We start from the raw sequence: 22,648 nt of genomic DNA, 5'->3' as shown, positions 1-22,648 counted from the left end.
AATCCACCTTCCAATGCAGGGGACGTGGATTCAATCCCTGGTCGGGCAACTAAAATCTCATATGCCACGGGGCAACTAAGCCCACATGCTGCAATGAAGAGCCCCTGTGGCCATAAATAAGTGATAAAAAGAAAGGGAATACAAAAAGAAGATAAGAGATAATTGGAGAGTGTTTCTGGGGTGTGTAGGTCAGGCATAGTGTACATATTTTTAAGTATATATCAAAATTATAGTCAATGCCATTTGAAAAAACCTTATGTAAATTTTATTGAATTATTAAGCTCTGTTAACAGGGATAATGCTTCCTTTAAAGGTTTATAACAAATATTCCTTGTCCTTTCTCTTCAAATGCCTGTGTTTATTTTATTGTTCATTAATCCAGTAATTGGATTCCAGTGTGCTTGCTTTGGATGTTGAAGCATATGTGAAAAATATAAATTAGATATTTTGTTAATGAAGATGATGATAATTATGGTATGTCATGTGCGAGGCTAATAGCAAGTTGACACAGTAGGAGTCTTTCAACCCTCAATACTCATTGAAAGGACTGATGCTGAAGCTGATGCTCCAATACTTTGGCCACCTAATGCGAAGAGCTGGCTCATTAGAAAAGACCCTATGCTGGGAAGGATTGGGGGCAGGAGGAGAAGGGGACGACAGAGGATGAGATGGTTGGATGGCATCACCGACTCAGTGGACCTGAACTTGGGCAAACTCCAGGAGATGGTGATGGACAGGGAAACCTGGCGTGCTGCAGTCCATGGTGTTGCAAAGAGTCGGACACGACTGGAGACTGAAGAACAACAAGGAATCTTTCTAGCTTCTGATCCTTGTTCTATGAAATGGTCTGTGAAACCCATGGGTTGGGAAAGGAGATCAGAGATGATCTTTGTTGTTTAGTTGCTAAGTCATGTCCAACTCTTTTGTGACCCCATGGACTGTAGCCCACCAGGCTTCTCTTTCCATGGGATTTCCCAGATAATACTGGAGTGGGTTGCCATTTCCTTCTCCAGGGCATATTCCCAACTCAGGGATCGAACCCATGTATCCTGCATTGGCAAGTAGATTCTTTACCACTAAGCCACCAGGGAAGTCCAGTGATGATCTACTGTGGGTTATTAAAAATTAACAACATAAGAAGCTTGTATTGGCAGTATTATTGAACTATACCCTATTTTGTACAATAGATATATTGTGGAAAGTTTAAGCAATAAAATTAGGAGTCCTTGTTGTTTAAAGTGTACATAGGTCAATCCTAATCTCCCAATTTGTCCCGCCCTCTCCTTCTCCCGCGCCCCCCACCCTGTGTCCATATGTCTGTTCTCATATATACTACCGTGTGTAAGATGGGTAGCTAGTGAGAACCTGGTGTATGGTACAGGAAGCTCAGCTTGGTGTTCTGTGGGATGGGATGGTGGGGCGGGAGGGAGGTCCTTGAGGGAGGGGATATAAGTGTACATATAGCTGATTCACTTCATTGTACAGCAGAAACTAACACAACATTGTAAAATAATTATACTCCAGTAAAACAAAATAAAAGTAAAATATGTGCAGGAAAAAATACAGTGTATATAGATTGAGACTGCATATGTCCTCTTAGGAAACTGTAGGTTTCTTATAAGAATTAAAAACTCTGTGTACTCATGTCAGCAATCATCAGAAAATATAATAGGAGGATATTCTAAATCATCTACTTGACCATCTTATAACCTAGATGCCAGGAGATTGCAGTGTCTCTGTTTATGCTTGTTTGGTCATGTTGGCTCCAAGTAGTGTTATACTACTTTGTGAAGAGTTAATTAAGAACTGAGGCATTTCTAATGCGTAAATGATGTAGTCATGTCTAGCAGGTGGATGGCCAAATGATGCGATAGCCCACTGTATAACATAAGTTTTGTGGTAGTTCACATTCTGTTAGCTAACATTCTTTGAGCATCTTCTGGGTTCCAGGCACTTATCAAAATACTCCTCATGTATAATAATATATATGATATTATTCAATAATAATGAATCATAATTAATGTAAGGATTTGTGTTTTAAGTTTTTAATTTGTACAGTAGACCTGTGAGGTATGTGTAATTACTAGTCCTGTTTTACAGATGAGGGTACTGGAGTATAGAGAAGTTAATTTTTTACATAGCTAATAAGTGGTAGAGTTGGTTTTCATACATATTACCTGACTCCATAGCCTCTAGCCACTGACTATACTGCCTCCTGATAGATAGCTGACTGTACTGCCTCATAGTAGATCCCATCTGACATAGTCATCTGGGCATTCCAAACTCAGAATAGGCAAAATGGCATTGTATTCATGTTACCAATTCAGATTTTAATTCAGCAAACATCTTGTTTCCTGTCATGTTAATGTTGATTTAATAATACTGGTTTTGTGATTGTGTTTGGATTTAATTTGTAAGATTTTACTGTCATATGTATTGTTATAAACACTAAGAGTTTTATCCTAGTTTGTATATATTTCAATAATATTATAACGAAGATAATAACACTATAACAAAAATTTCAATAACATTATAACATAAAGAGAAGGCTGAACACTGCAGAATTGATGCTTTTGAGCCATGGTGTTGGAGAAGACTCTTGAGAGTCCCTTGGACTGCAAGGAGATCCAACCAGTCAATCCTAAAGGAAATCAATCCTGGATATTAATTAGAAAGAAAGACTGATGCTGAAGCGCCAAGACTTTAGCCACCTGATGGAAAGATCCGACTCACTGGAAAAGACCTTGATGCTGAGAACGATTGAAGGCAAGGGGAGAAAGGGACGGCAGAGGATGAGATGGTTGGATGGCATCAATGACTCAATGGACATGAATTTGAGCAAGCTCTGGGAGACAGTGAAGGACAGGGAAAACCTGGTGTGCTGCAGTCCTTGGGGTCGCAAAGAGTCACACACGACTGAATGGCTGAACAACATAACAAAAATAACTTCATACTCAGAGATTACAGTAGAGATGCTATGTAAGGATTGCTTTGGATCTTTTTCTTTTGGCTGTACCACACAGCTTGTGGGATCTTAGTTCCCCGACCAGGAATCACATCCGTGCCCTTCTCAGTGATCAGAGAAGTCTTTTGTGATGCAAATGAATACATATTGATTTTAGTTATTATACAGATTCAGAATTTTATATAATGTATTGGATTTCCTTAAACTAAAACAGCATGAATGAGGAAACTCAATTTTGTTGTTTTGTGTATTTGGATGCACTTCTCCTAACTCAGCTGAGTCATGTAATAGACAGTCATGGGAACTAATATAGACAATACACTGTAGGATTTTCCCCAGGTGGTTTCCCAAATGGGGGCTCTTCTCTAGTCACAGTCAGGGGATGGTGTCCTATTTATAGAGTCCTCTAAAGTCTATTACTGTCAAAAACATAGAAGGTCTCTTATTCAGAAGAAAACTGAAGTAGTAAGAAGCAAAAAGAATTATCCTTGATTTTACTGAGAGTTGTCTTGATTTAAATGAAACTATGATTTAGTTTATAATCAAAATGAAGACTATCTTAATCTTTGTCTTTATAAAATTTAATCTTTTTAAACCTTAATTTGGTAAATTTTCCTTTTGCAAATTTAATTCATTTGCATTACATATCAGAGATTTTACTTACTGTGCTTTTTCAGTGTGCTAATAAGAAACCCTTTTGAATTCAAGAGCTATGTATTGAGTTCCTACTGCATACAAGCTTTTCTGCTAGTCATTGGTGGTTTATTTACTTACTGATAACATCATCTGATTTAGGTACATATGCCTATCATACTTAAGAAGTAGAAAAACTTCAGTTAGGTGTTTGAGTCTCTGATATTATCTGGTTCCATGGTAGTACATGAGTTTGAGCAAGCTCCGGGAGTTGGTGATGGACAGGGAAGCCTGGTGTGCTGCAGGCCATGGGGTCACAGAGTTGGACACGAATGAGCTACTGAACAGAACTGAGGATAGTTTTATTCTCTGAAGTTTCTCTGGCTGGATTTTTTTTGTTTCTTTCCTCTTGAAATTTTCTACTTCTGGAAATTTATTCTACTCTAAGCAATGTACACATTTACACTCTTAAAATATTCCATGGAAGAACTATAGCATAACTACCACTGTAAAGTTGTATAGGACTTTTAATATATAATTCCAGTCTGTGACCTGAAATACTTTCTGATGTTTGATAAAATCTTCTAATTTCTTTTTTAGACTGGAAATTAGTAGTTCCTGGGACATCTGAAATTATTTTTTAAAAAGTGATTATATATACCTTTTTCTTAAAAGAAGTTCTAGATCTTTGTTATATTCACTTAGGGCTTTTGTGTATTGTCAGACTTGCTTAGGGGTTAGTCATGGAACTGATATATTGGTCACTAACTTAAAATAATGGTAAATCCATTTGGGAAGAATGTGATTTAACTGGAGTAGACTACCTTGGAGGTTTATTTCTTCTTTTTTGGTTTTTATATGCTTGAATGCTGTAGGCCAGTGATTCTGGGGAGGGGTGATTCTTGTCCTCTGGGGCATTTGGTAGTGTCTGAAGACATTTTTGGTTGGTTGTTGCTGGTATCTAGTGAATCTCTAGATACAAAAGGGGAAAAAAAAAAACACTCTAGATACAAAAAACAAATAAAGAATTATCTAGCCCCAAATGTCAATTTTACTGAGGTTGAGGGATGCTGGAGGCCAATTTGTGACTCACCAGTGGTGTTTTTTTTTTTTTTTTTGGTCTAGAGTGTTCATGATTTTTCATTCTTTTCCAAATTCCCTTTAATTTTTAAAGTATATATATATTGGCCCTCATCTTAAAGATGGGACAGTACTGAATATGAAAGGATAGTATTTGGGTTTTAGCTTATTAAAGTTAATCAAAGTATTTTACTAAATTCTCAATTTGGGGGACCCTGTGTAGTCATTGTCTGGATATTGAAAAAAAAGTAATAATTCAGCTGAAAATGCTTTTACTGTGAAGATTATTCATGATTTGATGTATTTCTTTTCTTACTTTCTAATAGGCTTTTAAGGATATGCTGTATTCAGCTCAGGACCAGGCACCTTCTGTGGAAGGTAAGATGCATTAATCCCTACATTTAACCACATACAACTTCTTTTTAAGAAGAGATATTTTAAACCGAATAGTATAAAACTAATATAACTTACCCTACTATACAGATCTTTTTTGGCTTTTGTAATATATATTATGATTACTTTATGTTTCAGTGAAATTTTTATTGTTTAGCTCACATTTACTTTATGATGGATCTCTTATGTCCTCACATCACCTTAGCATTGTGAATCACAGATACTGGTTTAAAGTTCTTAAGTGCCATGCTGCCTCCCCCCAGCAATGTGTTCTTATGTCTGTTTTTCTTATCTGTTCATCCATCCATCCATCATTCAGTGAATCCTTAGTTCATAACTAGTCTGGGCACCAAAGCCTTTTGTTTCTATTTATGTCATGTCTTTAGACTGAGACTAGTGAAACAAGACGTATCTACTCTGTGTGTGTGTACATAGATATAAGCATGTATATGTATGCATGTGCACAGCTTGGCAGTCGTAAAGTGACTGACCTAAGCATAGTGGTTATCTTTCTAATTATCTTTATTGATCCTTCCTTTTCTGTTACCTCAGCTTCTGCTCACCAGTTCACTCTTTATGGGTTTAACCATTGATAGGTTTGAGGAGTTGTAAGTTAAAGTTGTAGTTCTTATGTCAGTAAATAGGAGCTAATTCAACAACTGTTTGAGGGAGTGTTCCTTCTGAGGCCGGATATTCTTTTAAAATTTTGTATCATATTTCCATGAGAGATGAATATGAAGTTGTTTATTAAAACTATAGATCTGTAATTAAAAATCTGATTGTCTTTAATGACATAGACATGTATATCTTTCTAACCATTCTGAATTCAAAGTGTGCTTCCTTCAGAATCTCAAAATCTTTACCAGGATACTGACACCTGGGTATTAGTTTTATAATATGTCACTAAATTTTGGATTATATTTAATACGTTTAATATAATTAATGTGTTCTCTAATATTTAACTGAAGACAAATATTTAGTTCTTTATTGGGTTATTATCTCTTATGTGTCTTGAAGAGTACCACCTCAAAAGAGTTTAAGAATATGAGAAAAATGAAATTATGTGGAAGTTAAGGTGATTTCCTCACCCTGTGTAACTTGCTCTAGTAGTGGTTCTTTTAACTTTATTCTAATTGGGCTACTTCTCCTTAATTTTTTTTTTTTTTTAAGTTTTACCATCTGGTTTGTAACAAAGATATTCTGAAGTGTGTTGAACGTTATAATGTTCTTTATTCATCCTTCCATGCTAGGTCATGTTGCTAGTAAATCTCATACACTGTCAGCTGTTTTTGGAGGAAAAACTAAATTCTGTCAAAGTATGCTAAAATTGACAAATATTTACAGTTAATAGCTTTTTATCTCATTGTCCAGAGACATGAACTTCATTGGACCCTGTTATAAAGGGAGTATTGTAGGCTGATTATGCACATGTATGTGCTGTCTTCATAGGGGAAATATTTTGAACTTATTCATTCTTTCAATTCTCAGATAAACACTAAAGTCATGTAGTTTTTATTTTCTTAACAGGAATTTTTCTTTTTAGACACACTGAAGAATTGAAAGTAGTTTAAGGAAACATTATCTTATATAGTATTGAGGTTAGAAAATGTTATTAAAGGGACTCAATTTTGTCTCTCATTTGCATTGTGATACTGTATTAATTTATTCTCTTTTATACAGTGTTTAAATTATAATCATTTCTGTTATTCCTTTATTCTTGCTACTGAGATCATATTTCTAGATTTTTATTTAGCAGTTATCTGTAAAGTAATGCATCATCAACAGATTTATCACAGAGTCCAAGATAGGGCTTTCAACTTTGAACATTTTTCTCAGGCCAAATAAAATAGGATATGGGGAGTGTAACTCAGGCACTGATAGTTTTACTGTCTCTCTAGGTAATTCTAATATATAGCCAAAGTCAAGAACCCTTGCCATAAATAATCTTAAAGAATTTTAGGTCAGTATTGTTAATGCTAAGTTTTTTTAGATAATAACTAGCCAGTAGGTTAATCAATTTCTTAAGTTCATTGGTAGTTTGATTATTCTATTAGCATCAATAGGATGTTTATTTTTTAAATGTTTATTGCATTGAGTTGAGTATAAGTAATAGCTGTACTGATTATTTACATATATTAAATAGTTATAACTTAATATTGTTATTAGAATTAAAGAATTATTTTTACTACTTAAGATGAGTCATAGTGCAATAAGTGGCATATTCATATTTTCACAGTACTTTTGTTTAAGATGGAATGGGTTTCTAATTATAGTGAAAGAAAAATAACTTGAAATGGATTCTTAAAGAGTGAAGTGGTTTATCTGATAGAAGTATATTAGATAAAAGGCACAGTATATGAAAGCTTTTGTTTGATAAGAATTTGTTCACTATTTTTTACACTAGTGGATCATTTTCTTCTAATTTTTAGATGGTGCTTTTATTCTAATATCACAGATAAGGTGGCTTTTTTCCCATTTAAAAGTAAATCAACCAAACAAAATTAATTTCAATGTATTAAGAAATCAAAGCATGTTTACTTAAAGTTGCTTTTATTATTCAAATAAATAAACATTTAGATTATTTTTCTTGGTTATTTTGCTTTATTCATCCTTTGAGAGTTAATTTCATGAATCATTATACGTTGATTCGTGAAAAATAAAGTGTCTCTACTTTTATTTAAAACAAATGTGTTACAAAAAAACAACAAATAAATATTTTGTGATTGTAACTAGGAGATTCTCATATTCTGAAGGAAAATATTTAAAATGCTAAAAGACTTATTCTCAGGTATTCCTTATCAATTCATATCTAATCTCTTTTGATATGTGTTAATATCATTGCCTGCTCTTCCGTGTAATTTGTTAGTTTTGGTAGGCATTCACATTTGGAAATACGTGACCAAGAAGATGGCTTAAAATTCTTTGTTAAAACTTACACATTACTTTGCCAACAAAGGTTTGTCTAGTCAAGGCTATGGTTTTTCCTGTGGTCATGTATGGATGTGAGAGTTGGACTGTGAAGAAGGCTGAGCGCCGAAGAATCGATGCATTTGAACTGTGGTGTTGGAGAAGACTCTTGAGAGTCCCTTGGACTGCAAGGAGATCCATCCAGTCCATTCTGAAGGAGATCAGCCCTGGGATTTCTTTGGAAGGAAAGATGCTAAAGCTGAAACTCCAATACTTTGGCCACCTCATGCAAAGAGTTGACTCATTGGAAAAGACTCTGATGCTGGGAGGGATTGGGGGCAGGAGGAGAAGGGGACGACAGAGGATGAGATGGCTGGATGGCATCACTGACTCGATGGACATGAGTCTGAGTGAACTCCAGGAGTTGGTGATGGACAGGGAGGCCTGGCGTGCTGCGATTCATGGGGTCGCAAAGAGTCGGACACGACTGAGCGACTGATCTGATCTGACACAGTGTAATGATTTTAAAATAAGGACATAATTAAGAATTTTACTGTTTATTTTATCTTTTTTCTGCAGGAAGAATTGTAGAACATATGTGACAGTAAAATGAGGATTTATTTTATGTGGAGGGGCAGACACGCACTTAGAACCTTTAAATTCAACCTTTAATGAAGTAATGTTTTGAGGAACTTTCAGAAATAGATGCTAAAACCCTTTAAACTATATTGTGCTTTTTATAATTCCTGCTGTCAGTGAGGTATTTGGGACAGATTAAATTAAGCTGCAAACGGAAAGTCCCAACGTCAGTGAATCAGTAGTATCTTAATAATCAGGATTGTTTTGAGGCAAGACAGTTTATTATGGATATGACAACAGAACTTCTAATTGTGGTACCCATTTAACATAATCAAATTTTGTCAAATTTTTTGGTTTGGCCACAAATTTTTGGTCACCCTGTTCTTGGGTAAAAAATAGTCACACCTGTATCGGGAAAATTTCCTCCTTCAGGATAATTTTGATACTTATGACTTACACACTTCATATAATTTGTATACTAAATTTGTTTTGGTTTATACTGAGTTATTTTCACGTAAAGCTTCAAACTTTATTTTGCCATCATCTTTTTAAAATATAGTATCTTTGTTAAGAAGCATTAATGTTTTCTATTCTTGTGATGGAAAAATATGAGAATCTGACAGTCAGGCTATGTCACAGAATTAAAAATCGACATTTCTAATTGAAAGGAACTTTTAAAAGATCATTTTGCTTCATCATCATTTTAGATTTATGCGATCTGAGACCATGTTAAGTTTGCATGACTCAGGAAGAACAATCAGGATTACTCATGCTATAGGTGACAACCAAAGGAGAATTCAAGAGATTAAACTAGTATTGAAACATAAAAATAGTTTTTTATATTGACTTTATATTTTTATCCAAATGGTATCTTTGAATTCAAACATTTTTAATCAGGCATTTCCTTGAGTCTTTGTATTTTTAAAAGAAGCATTATCTAGTTTGAATAATACTGAACTATTTGACTTATTGGGCAGAAACTAATTGTCTTTCCAGAAATGTGTACTAAGTTTTTTATTACTCCAAATAATTCCTAGAAGTATTGGGAAAGGTGTATAAAATTAGATAAAATCATTAGATAGCAGTAGTTATAAAGGTTAGAATAAGGGGGAAATAAAGATAGAATTGTAAGAGAAAACTCCAGTAAATTTTTATTTATTTATTTATTTATGGCTGAGCTGGTCTTCGTTGCTGCACTCAGGCTTTCTCGATTGGCAAGTGGAGGCTACTCTCTAGTTTCGGAAAATGTGCTTCTCATTATGGTGGCTTCTCTTGTTGTAGAGCACAGACTCTAGAGCCAAGGGCTTCAGTGGTTGGGGCTTATCGTCTCTAGAGTCCTGGCTCAGTAGTTGTGGTTCACAGGCTTAATTGCCCTGCGGCATGTGGAAGCTTCCTGGACCAGGGATTGAACCCATGCCCCCTGCATTGGCAGGTAGTTTCTTAACCACCCGTATCTCCCTGAACCACAAGGGAAGTCCTCCAGTAAATTTAATATATACAATAGATACCATAAAGATCCTGGAAGGAAAAGAACATCAAATAAAATTAAGGAAATCTGAGTAAATTATGGACTTTAGTTAATAATGTATCATTATTGGCTCATTAATTCTGACAAATGTACCATACTCATCATGTAAGATGTTAATAACAGGAAAACTGGAGAGTGGGGGGCAGTAAATGTACAAGTTTTGTAACTTTTGTACAACTTTTCTGTAAATATAAACCTATTCTAAAATGAAGAGTTTATTTAAAAAAATAAAAAGATGCTATAAGATTTATACAGTTTCCAGAAGCTAATTGTAAGTTCAACCCTGACTTTGCTGGAGTTCAGAAGGTAGAGGTGAGCATGATTAATTTCAGAATTAATTCATAAGGTAAATTTATACCAGTTCCTCAGAAAAAGATCGGTTTTTACTCAACATGAGATTAAAGAGAAGTCCTTCCTTCGGATCTTCAGGAAGAGTATTTTCTTTGGTGTGCTAGATTGTATCCCCAACAGCTATTTTACAGAAAGCATGGCAGTAAGTTTCATGAGACAGCCTCTTAGAATCCAAGGGTATGATGTAAAAATTTATTACTCTGACCTACAAGGCCCTAAATAATCTGATCCTGTGTCTGTAACCACACCATTTTCCCCCTTCTTTACTAGGTTCCAGTCCTATTGCCTTTTCTATACCTAAATCAGCCCAAGCTTGTTCTTACAATAGGGCCTTAGCTCTTGGCTCTGTGTTGAGAATGACTAGATCATTTCATAGCTGTGTCCTTCAAGAGACTTTCTGAATAGTCAGTCTTACTAGCCCCTCAGTCACTTTTTTTACATCACCCTATTTTATTTATTTTTGCATACAGTTCTTTGATATCTTGTGTTTTTTTCATTGATTTATTAGTTTTCTTGAGATAGTATATTAAAAGACGCTTGCTCCTTGGAAGAAAAGCTATGACCAGCCTAGACAGCATATTAAAAAGCAGAGACATTATTTTGCCAACAAAGGTTTGTCTAGTCAAAGCTATGGTTTTTCCAGTAGTCATGTACGGATGTGAGAGTTGGACTATAAAAAAAGCTGAGCACATAAGAATTGATGCTTTTGAACTGTGGTGTTGAAGAATACTCTTGAGACTCTCTTGGACTGAAAGGAGATCCAACCAGTCAATCCTAAAGCACATCAGTCCTGAATATTCATTGGAAGGACTGATGCTGAAGCTGAAACTCCAATACTTTGGCCACCTGATGGGAAGAACTGACTCATTGGAAAAGACCCTGTGCTGGGTAAAGATTGAAGGCAGGAGGAGAAGGGGATGACAGAGGATGAGATGGTTGGATGGCATCACCGACTTAATGGACATAAGTTTGAGTAAGCTTTGGGAATTGGTGATGGATAGGGAAGCCTGGTGTGCTGCGGTCCGTGGGGTTGCAGAGAGTTGGACACGACTGAGTGACTGAACTGAACTGAGGCAATAGAAGTCCCTTGAAACCAGAGATTTTTACCTTTTTTTTTTTTTTTAATGTTTTATATTTAGTATCTAAAATAGGCACATACCTTACATATTTACTGAGCACATTAATGAATAGGAATAAATATGAATCCTTTCCCTCAATATTCCTTAAAGCCAAAGTACCATTTATTTAAAAATTCACCTAGCTTGCTTCTTTGTTTTTAGTTTTGTTTTTTAATTTTTAACTTCTTTTGATCTTTAGATGCAGAATTTTGCCTGCTGGTTAGAAGGCTAAGCATAGTTTGTTATTTTTTTATAATGCTGATTGTCATTTCATAAACTGTAGGCTGAGGTGACACACATAGCCTTTCTTTAAAACTAGAATAGAAGCAGATGATGTTACATCTTAGTTTATAAAGATTTTTTGGCGTTGTGTTGTCTTGATACCAAGCACAGTTTGCTTTGATTGCTGAGGTTTGTATAAGCCATTGGGTGGTTGTATATTTTTTGTAAGACACTAAACCACTTTTTGTTTTTATATGCTTCTTTTCAAAGATATATGAAATAGGCATAAATTTGAAAAACCATGTATGAATTGTTGAATATTTTCCATGTATGTCTACTTTAATGGAATATGTGTTTTAGAGAATTTGAATTGAAATGGAAAGACCTCAAAGTGCTTTTTTTCCTTTTGCATTTTGTCTCTTCTGTTACAAAGTATTCCTTTTGATGGAGAATATATGGCTGATGTTAGCCTAGTATAACTCTGATTCAGTTAGCTTAATACAGCTCTCTGACTTTCTAAAATGGGATGAACAAGATATAGTTAAGGATGTAAGTCACTGACCACTGCTGTACTAGCCTCTGCTTTTCTAGCATTTCTTTTTAGTTGCCCACCCCCTTTCCCAATCTTACTACAAACAGATTTTGTTGGATCATTTTTTGCTTAGGTCTCCTCTGCTTATTCAACTTGATTAGCAGATGTGTTACAGTCTCCCTAAGCTCCTTAGAATTCAGCTCTTAGTGGCATTGAAGATGAAAGTATGCTTGTAAATAATTCATTCTGATTATACGCTTAAATGGACAGAGTCCACTTCAGGCGTCTTCTTCCACCTCACCTCTTTCCCCAAGTCTTTGTTGTTTTAACAGATGTGAGGTTGCTTTTTAAATTCAAGAGGATGGAAGACTGAATTGCATTTCTAAAATTCATGAAGTAGTTTTGCATGTATAGGATTGCTGTCAGATCTATGCATTCACAGTACATTACTTACGTTGTTTATAATCTTGTGTCTCCCTTCCCCCAGTTTTTCATTTTGTTTTCCTATATCACTGTCTGTTTAAAATTTTTTTTTCTGACCTAGAAATAAAGCCATCTGATATTTATGATAGGGAGAACTATATCTAATTTGTTACATTTTTGGCTTGGTAGTAGCATGAGAGTATCTTTTATAAGTTCCACTTTCCTGCTAGTGTTGTTTTGTTCAGTCATTTATTGTCGATGTTTAGAAGTCCTTCTGCTAGTAGTGGGTTCATATTGTATGAGAAGACTATATACCAGGGACAAGTAGAGAGTTTAATCCCCAAAATTCTAGATTTGTTTGTGACCACTGCAACCTTCTTTTGAAATAAATACAGATTGCTAAAAGCAGAAGTTGAGACGTGAGGCAAGCCAAAAAGATAATTGTCATCTCTTTAAGAATAATGTATTTTCTATTCCCCATGAACTTCTTGTAGAAAGGATCAAAAGACCTGACTGATATTCAGAGACATGTAATGGAGTTTTTTCTTCTGAAGGATGTGCCTAGTTCATGTTTACATTGGAAAAGGATTGCATATTCCCTTGTATTATGGAAATGACAAGTTCTAGATAAAAAATATTATTACCCTCAAAAATATACTTGTGTATTCTTTAAAGATGCTGCTGATCTTGAACTAGTTCGCTAATAGGAAAGATATGCTTCTGAATGATAAATAACATTGCTATTTGAGTTGACAAAAATACTTCTCTTTCACAGAGAATTAAGCATAATTTAAAGCTCACTGTTAGGACACAAGATGATGCTATAAATAGGTAGTAAAATTATGCGATGAAAATACGTATCAACTTTGAATAGCATACAAGTAGGAAGCTAGAAGAAATGAAAAATGCTTTACAATTTTTTTTATTAGATAGACTATTTCTTTAATTAAAAAAAAACATCTAACATTGCCTTAAAACCAGTGATGTGCTTGGGGCTCCACTCTCCCTCTCCGCCCACAGCATTGTATTCCAAAGTCAGAAACTTCTAAGTTAACTAGTTGAAAGTCATTCTATTTTTGAGAATAGAGTCAGAATTAAATGCAAGTCTCTCTAATTGCAAAGTCCATGTCCTTAACTTCTCTGGAATATTACCTCTGTAGGCATCATATGTGTAATTGGAAACAACAACATAGTTCAGTTCAGTTAAGTTGCTCAGTCGTGTCTGACTGTTTGCGACCCCATGAATCACAGCACGCCAGGCCTCCCTGTCCATCACCAACTCCCGGATTTTACACAAACTCATGTCCATTGTGTCGGTGATGACATCCAACCATCTCATCCTCTGTCGTCCCCTCTCCTCCTGCCTTCAGTCTTTGCCAACATCAGGGTCTTTTCACATGAGTCAGCCCTTCACATCAGGTGGCCAAAGTATTGGAGTTTCAGCTTCAACATCAGTCTTTCCATTGAAGACCCAGGGCTGATCTCCTTCAGAATGGACTGGTTGGATCTCCTTGCAGTCCAAGGCACTCTCAAGAGTCTTCACCAACACCACAGTTCAAAGGTATCAATTCTTTGGCACTCAGCTTTCTTTATAGTCCAACTCTCACATCCATACATGACTACTGGAAAAACCATAGCCTTGACTAAATGGACCTTTGAAAAATGCTTTTAATCTTTTCTTTGTGATACTACAGAATATTTAAAATATTTTCAGTATTTAAAGTTTTCCTTTGCATATAAAGGTCAATAACACACAAGGGTACTGTGTCATTTGTCACACAGTGCTATTTCTTTATTTATTGGTAAGTTTGAGGGAAGGTCATAAAGTAGAGAAGGAATAATTACAAAACAGTAAGTCACAAAACAAAAATTCTGGAAATTATTGGTATCTACTCTGCATTGTGTACAAAAGAATACTGTAACACATGAATGAATATGATTTCAGATAGAATTTTCTAAACTAGTATTAGAAAACTGGAACAATTGTTAAAGCTTTAAGTTGGCAGAACTTTCAGTTAAGGAAAGTTTTTCTTTATGCTCTTTTTTCATTAGGTAGGACCACCTTACGTCTTTAGTGAAAGAATGCCAATGAGAAAGGTAGAAAGAATAGAAAGTTTTGATTAGAGAGTAGTTTTCCAGCACTGGGTTATATCATTGAATAAAAGAAATTAAAATGCCTGACCTCAAGGTAGAAAAGATGCTCTGAAAATCGTTTAGATTCGCAATAATGTTTAATTATTGCAGTGATAAGAAGAAGGAATAAGGCATTCAGTGGTTGAAAGAGTAGATAATCATCTGTTAGTTTTCTGTGTCTGCTCTAACAGTTTATCACAAACTTGGTGGCTTAAAGTAAGAGACACTTGTTCTCTCTCAGTACTGGAGGCCACAGTGGGAAATCAAGATGTTGGCAGGGCTTCACTCCTGGAATTTGGGGGGGGATGATCTGTGTCTTCCAACCTCTGGTAGTTGCTGACTTCTTTGGCTCGTGGCCACTTCACCCCAATCTGTGCCTCTTCACTTTGCCGCCTTCTCCATCTATTCTCTGTGTATCTAAGAACATTTTTCATTGGATTTAAGGCTTTCTGGGTAATTCAGGATGATTTCATCTCATGATTTAATTTCATCACAGATTCAAGTGATTTGACATAGATATCTTTTGCCCATTAGTGAGAACAGTTGTGGTCAGTTTTGGCCCACCATATCCCTAAATCTGAATTGAAAAAAATGCATTGTAGTTCATGTTGTATCTTCAAACTTGGTGCTAGAGCTAGAGGTACAACTGAGGCATTTGTTTTCACAGTTTAATCTACCCACATTGAAGGGACAGTCAAATGATGTTAAAAAAAAAATTAAGTAGATACACAGAAAGTAAAAAGCTGTCCAGTATATAGGCTTGACTGTATAAAATATAATATAGGACAGTTTACCTGCTTCTAACCAAACTATCCCTCTTTAGGATTTCTTTTATATTTCTAGTATCCTTCCTGAGGGAAACAAAAAGGCAGACCTTGTCCTAGCATGCAGGGTTAATGTCCTCTCTTCCCTCCAACATTTTTATTATGAAAAATTTGAAGATACACAGAAGTAGAATGTGTACAGAATCCCATGTATCCATCACCCAGCTTCACTTCTTATCAATTGCCTAATCTTGTTTTGTCCTCCTTGATTATTTTGAAGCAGATTCCAGAAATTATATCATTTTTCCATAAATATTTCTTTTGTTTTAAGCATACATTTAGAAAAGTATAGTTGATTTACAATGTTGTGTTAGTTTCAGGTGTACAGCAAAGTGATTCAGCTATAGTAAGTCCTGTGTTCTACAGTGGGTCCCTCTTAGTTACCTATTTTTTGTATAGTAATGTGTAAATGTTAATCCCAAACTCCTAATTTTAGCCCCCCTTTCACTGTTGGTAATCATTTGTTTGGTTTGTAAGTCTGTAGATCTGTTTCTATTTTGTATATAAGTTCAGTTGAATCATTTTTTAGATTCCACATATAAGTAATATCATGTTTGTCTTCCTCTAACTAATTTCACTTGGTATGTGACGTCTTGGTCCATCCATGTTGCTTCAGATGGCGTTGTTTTCATTCTTTTTTATGGCTCAGAAATACTCCATTGTGTGGAATCACATATCACATCTTTATCTGTTCATCTGTTGATGGACATTTAGGTTGCTTCCACATCTTGGCTATTATAAATAATGCTGCTATGAACATTGGGGTACATATGTCTTTTTGAATTATGATTTTCTCTAGTGTAAATATTTATAAAGGATAGTTCCTGTTCTATTTACCAAAATACAGTTATCACACATAAAAATATTATTAGTAGTTTCTTAATATTATTAAGAATATAAGATATTTTATACTATTAAGAACTTACTATTAATATATTTTAAAAAGATATTTTAATCTGACCAGAGACACAAATAAGATCTATCATATGATTTATTGTGTTTGATTATCAAGTCTGTTAATTCTCCATCCATCAACAGTAGCACCATCCAAAACAGTAGCAACTAGCCACAAGTAGCTAGTAAAGTTTAAATTAATTACAATTAAAATGAAATACTCTGATCTTCAGTCACACTACTTACATATCAAGTGCTCAGGAGCCACGTGAGGTTAGGGAATACCATATTGGACACCACAGAACATTTCACTCATTGGAGAATGCTTTATTGGTTCAAACTGGTATGTAGGTTTCTGACTCTCTTATTTTTCTTGCATTTTTCTTTTTAAAATGTTAATTATTATTATTATTTGGTGGAGCAAACTGATTTGTTTGTTTTTTTGGTCTCCCAGAGTCTGGATTTTACTGATTGTATTCCTGTGGTGTGCCTTAACATGTTGTTTGTGCTCTGTATTTCTCGTAAATTTGTAGTTAAGTCTAGAGAGTTGTAAGTATTATGTATATATACTTTCTCCTAAGAACACTATATACATGCTTGTGTGTACCTATTTTAGGAGGGATATATAATATCAGATTGTTTCTCTTTGTTATGTTACTAACTACTGATCATTGCCTAGCCTTAGATCCATGAATTTGTTAAGGTGTACAAAATGGTGATATTTTAATGCTCTTGTGTTTATTAGCCAGCATTCTCTAAAGAGAAACTTCCCTTTTCTAACTCTTTGGTTGCCCTTAGCTACAGATTGTATAGGAAAAGTAGGATGATTGCCTAATTCTTCTATAGTTTTCAAAGCAGTATTGGTGCTTTAACATTTTACAAAGATGATTAATGAAATGTTTCTTCTAAGTGTTTTAGTGAATTAATATGAGGGCAGGAGGAGAAGGGGATGACAGAGGATGAGATGGTTGGATGGCATCACCGACTCAATGGACATGGGTTTGGGTGAACTGCGGGAGTTGGTGATGGACAGGGAGGCCTGGTGTGCTGAGATTCATGGGGTTGCAAAGAGTTGGACACGACTGAGCGACTGAACTGACTGATGTTTGAATCTGTTTACTTAGTTATGTTTTGTTCCAGTGTAGTTTCTATCTCTGTTGATCAGATTTTTAGCTTTGACCCAGTAGGAGCCTTTTCAAATGATTTTCTTATTCCTTTTGATATGACCCTTATAATCTTTGATTGCTTCCTTTCTATCTGGTATGACAAAACTTTCCAGACTCATCTGACATATTTCCAGTCTGGGACCTGGAATCATTTTGCCAAGGAGTCTTGATTCTTTCTGTGATAACCAGGGAGTCTTAATTCCTTTAAAAGCCAAATAACAGCATTTCTTTGAGAGTATCATTGCTACTGAGTTATTCATTGTTTTAAACTTTCTTTTTCAGTGGGAAGAAATGCATACATACATACCCATAGATGCATAAATACATATATGTGTATATAATTATATTATAAGAGAAAGTACTTCATTCATTAAAGCTTAGATTCTTAGTATACTTTAGACTTGAAAGTGTCTGCTCCAGCTTTGAAAAGGTGAACTGTGATGACTTTTAGGATTGAATAATAAATACCCTTGCCTGCTAACCATAAGTACAGCTCTTTGGGATTATAGTGTTGAGGGGTAGGGAATCTGCCTATACTGATTAAATTTTCATTTTCTTTATTGAAGGTTGAGAGGAGAACATAGTTTAGCCCTACAAGATTGAGTGCCAGAAATCGATCAGCTATGCTCTTGTTACAAAAGATACAATCAGTTGAGATTGGAAAAGGAAATTGAATTTTTATTGGTGTGTTATCACATGCAGTTAATTTTGCATATACTCCTGAGGCACATGAATCTTATTTGAGGTTGAAATATCTATACTTTGAGTCAGGGCATTGCAAATTTAGTGTGATTAAATGTATTTAAGAGTTTCTGTTGTTTCACAATTGCTGTGCAGTTCTAAAATATGTTCTTATTAGGCTATTCAAAATGGAATCTTTTGGTCATTGAAATGAGAAAATGAAATAGCAAATTTGGGCATTCCTCTTATAAAGGATGGAGCCGAAAAAGGTAACTTATATTGTAAGATTTATTGTTTTTATACTCTTTTTTTTTTTCTATATGAGACCTCTGTTATCTTAGCGTATAACAAGTTTGTTATTTTTCTGGAAGATTATGACTTGTCTTTCTATTTAAGGAAAAATATGGTATGATGGTTCACTCATGACATGGTAAATGAGTTGGGGTGTTTACAGCAGAGAGGAATTTTTAACAATACAATAATAGTGCAGTATATTAGGTACATACCCTCAGGAACAGTTTATCTACAATGTCCACAAAAGAATTTTCATAAATGAAGTAGTAAGAGAATGATTAATGAAGGAGTTGAGATTTGAATTAGGCCTTGAAACATAGTTATAACTGTAGGAGAAGGCTTTCTAGGCACAAAGAAGCAGTAGGACAAAACCAAAGAGTGTGTAAGTACATGAGACACTGAGGGGCGATTCAGTGAAATACTTTAAATGAAGCGGAGGGGTATTACAGGAGAATAGTGAACTCTAGGGAGAAGGCAATGGCACCCCACTCCAGTACTCTTGCCTGGAGAATCCCATGGATGGAGGAGCCTGGTAGGCTGCAGTCCATGGGATCGTGAAGAGTCGGACATGACTGAGTGACTTCACTTTCACTTTTCACTTTCATGCATTGGAGAAGGAAATGGCATCCCACTCCAGTGTTCTTGCCTGGAGACTCCCAGGGACGGGGGAGCCTGGTGGGCTGCTGTCTCTGGGGTCGCACAGAGTTGGACACGACTGAAGCGACTTAGCAGCAGCAGCAGTGAACTCTAAGGATGAGGCCAAATTTCCAAGAGTCTTAAATTGTTTTTAAAAGGTGGATTTTATTTGGGAGACCAGTATATGTTAACATTTGGGGCTGTTAGTCTAACGCAGATGAAAATTTAGAGATCATTGTGAGTTCTTTGTACTAGTTCAGCAGTATCCACATATAGATAGATAGAAGTCCAGAGGAATGTGGACTTTTAGGTACAGTACCATCTAGTCTTCAGCTCTGCTGTTTTTATGATTCCTATAGTTGTGTCCTCATCCATGTTGAGAGTCTTCCAACTGTCTGCCATCAATAATTAGGGTCAAATGCTGCCTTCAAGATACAGGAAAAACCAGATTCACAATTTTGAAAACTTATTATTGAAATATGGTGATTTACATTATTGTTCGTTTCAGGTGTGCAGCATAGTGTTTCAGTATTTTTGCAGATTATGTTCTGTTATAGAGTATTACAAGATATTGGGTGTACTTCTCCATGCTATATAGTATACCCTTGTTGCTTGTATACTTTATTTATAATAGCTTGTATCTTTAATTTCATACCTAATTTTTCCTTCCTCACCTTTCCTTTCCCATTTTGTAACTAGAAGTTTGTTTTGTATAGAAGATTTGTAATTTTTAATTAGCTACATGACCCAGAATATTCACAGAAATATTCTTTCCTTTTTTCTTTTTTTTGGAGATAAATTGATATAAGATAAAATTAACCATTGTAAGTGTACTAGCAGTCAGTGGCGTTTAATACAGTCACAGTGTTGTTCAACCATCACCTTTATCAAGACACAGAGCACTTAAAGTGAAAACAAAGTTTACGATAAAGTAATTTTTGGTGATGTTTTTGCTTGCTAGTTTTTTAGTCAGTGTTACTTGTAGAATATACTTTTAAAATTTTTCCTTGCATTCATATTTATAAGGATATTTATATATTTTATAAAAGCAGAAATTTCATTCATGAGTGCTCAGACCTAAGCACCTCCCAAAGTGGTGCTTTATTACATTGGGCATTAGGGTTCATATGAATTTGAGGGGGACCACAAATATTCAGTCTGTAGTACCCCACTTTGTCATTGCATACCTTTTTTATATATTGCTGAATTAAAGTCATTAAAATTTCATTAGAATTTTTACATCTGTATTCATATAGGATATATGTCTATAAAGTCATTTGGGCCTGCAGCTTTCTCTGTTGGGAAGGTTTAAATAAGGTATTCAGATTATCCATTTTTTCTCGAGTAAGCTTTGGTAGTTGATGCCTTTTAAGGAATTATTAATAATATATTTAAATTGCTGAACTTATTGATATAAAGTTGCTTATTACATTCCCTTATTATTTTACTAGCTGTAGAATCTGTAGCTCTGTTACCTTGTTCATTCCTGATATTGGCAATTTGTGTCTTCTTTTTTGTTTACTTACAGTCTGGCTGGAGGTTTATCAATTTTGTTAATCTTCTCAAAGAATCAGCCTTCACTTTCATTGATTTTTCTCTCTTTTTTCTTCTGTTTTCTATTTCATTGCTTTCCTCATTATCATTATTTCTTTCTTTTGTTTGTTTTTTTTTTTTGGCTTGCTTTGAGTTTAATTTGCTTTTCTTTTTCTAGACTTTTAAGGTAGAAGCTTTATTTCCAGTGTTACCCTTTTCTGTTGATCAGCTCTTGTAATCAGCATTTTAATCATTTTCTTGGTTGAGATTGCTAATAATAGTATTTCAACCACTTCATGAGATGGAAGGAATAGCTAATGTTCTGAATTATCAATTTGAATCCAAAAGGCTAAGATGATGGCCTAAGCAAATCAAGATGCAGGCTAATTAAGAAAAATCTCAAATCCTACATTCAGTACCAGAAAATCAATTTGCAAAGTATGGGATAAGGGAGATCAACTTTAGTTCATTATTGGTTAAGAGTAGTCAGTAGGATCCACAGTGCTGGATAACAAGGTACGGTTATCTGAATGTAATGTGGCTACACAAAATCTAATTTGATCAAAGTCTTTATTAATGTAAATATAGTGTTTAGAAAAGGAAGATAATTAACCCACTCTTCTTTACTGAATAAATCGTTTCTGGAATCTCGTGTTTAATTCTGAACACTACACTAAAGGATTCAGACATGTTAGAATTCTTGGCCAGAGAAAGCAGATTTGTAGGTAGACAGACCATGCCATAATGAGACTTGGAATCATAAGATGTTAGAATCCTTATAAATCTCAGAGATTGCTTTATTTTTCAGTTTAAGAAATCAAAGCTAGGAGCTGTCAGTTAACTCACTGTTACACAAATAATCAGTGACAAGTGTTGAAGATTGGATTTTCAGTTTTCAGACATCATTGTAGCATTCTTTCCACTGACTCATCTTGTTATCAAAATATGGTCATAAGAGGTGTGTGAGAGTTCTTGAGATGAGAAAAAGACCAGTGATCAACAGTAGAGTGCTGTAATAAAATTGTTTTAATCTTAACAAAAAAGATTAAGTTATCTGTGTGGTTCCCAGCTCCTGTAGGTAGTCAGTGGAAGACTGGACTGGTCAGTCCCCTGTGTGAAATACTGTAGATGGACTCATGTATCAGATAAACTGTGGGCCATATCATCTGTAGAATTCTTTCTGAATCCATGCCTTCTTCTGGTAGCTGCCATGGTTACTTTATGCGTTCTCATACTGCTGCCGTTTCCCCCAGTACTAATGTAGTACTGCCACTAGCTTGGAATTCCCAGGGGTGACTTGCGAAAGACAGGCTTACCTCTTCCTGTCTATCTTAGGGCCGTTTTTCTTTTCCTTTTCTCTGGATGTCAAGCATAATCTTTGGGAAGTTTTATTTACTTCTGCTTTATAAGAAGAAACAGGTTTTTCTCTCTGCTTTCTTTAGAAGACTACTTCTCTTTTTTCTAGAGTGTTTGTGCTTCTAATGCTAATTAACCCTGTTTCTCAAGTTGGAGTCTCAATTTCATTGCTCTTTATGTGTATTTGAATGCTAAAAGCAGTACTTTGTAATGTTGAAACTTAGTGGCATAGTATGATAAAGGCTGTAAATGTAAGTAGTAAAAAGATTTTAGAGATAATTCGGTCCATGTTTTGTGAAGAGTGTTCTCTGATCTGTTGGATTATTTTGTGATTTATGAGCAGAAGGTGTTTTGTGGCCAAATAAGATTGTAAAACAGTTAATGACAAAAAGAATTTTTC

At 35.0% G+C, this 22,648-nt stretch overlaps 1 protein-coding gene across 1 annotated transcript in view; it reads left to right on the top strand.

The window, feature by feature from the left end:
• The window catches only part of XPR1 (xenotropic and polytropic retrovirus receptor 1), a 203,046-nt gene that overhangs the window by 23,021 nt on the left and 157,377 nt on the right, over window positions 1-22,648 (top strand). Inside the window, exon 2 of the mRNA XM_070384838.1 lies at window positions 5,005-5,056. Coding sequence (XP_070240939.1) covers window positions 5,005-5,056 — 52 coding nt within the window. The remainder of the gene's footprint in view (window positions 1-5,004; window positions 5,057-22,648) is intronic.

Source organism: Bos mutus, chromosome 16, assembly GCF_027580195.1.
Source record: "Bos mutus isolate GX-2022 chromosome 16, NWIPB_WYAK_1.1, whole genome shotgun sequence".
Taxonomy (NCBI): Eukaryota; Metazoa; Chordata; class Mammalia; order Artiodactyla; family Bovidae; genus Bos; species Bos mutus.
The sequence above is the reverse complement of the archived record's forward strand: the minus strand, read 5'-3'. Positions and strand labels throughout refer to the sequence as shown.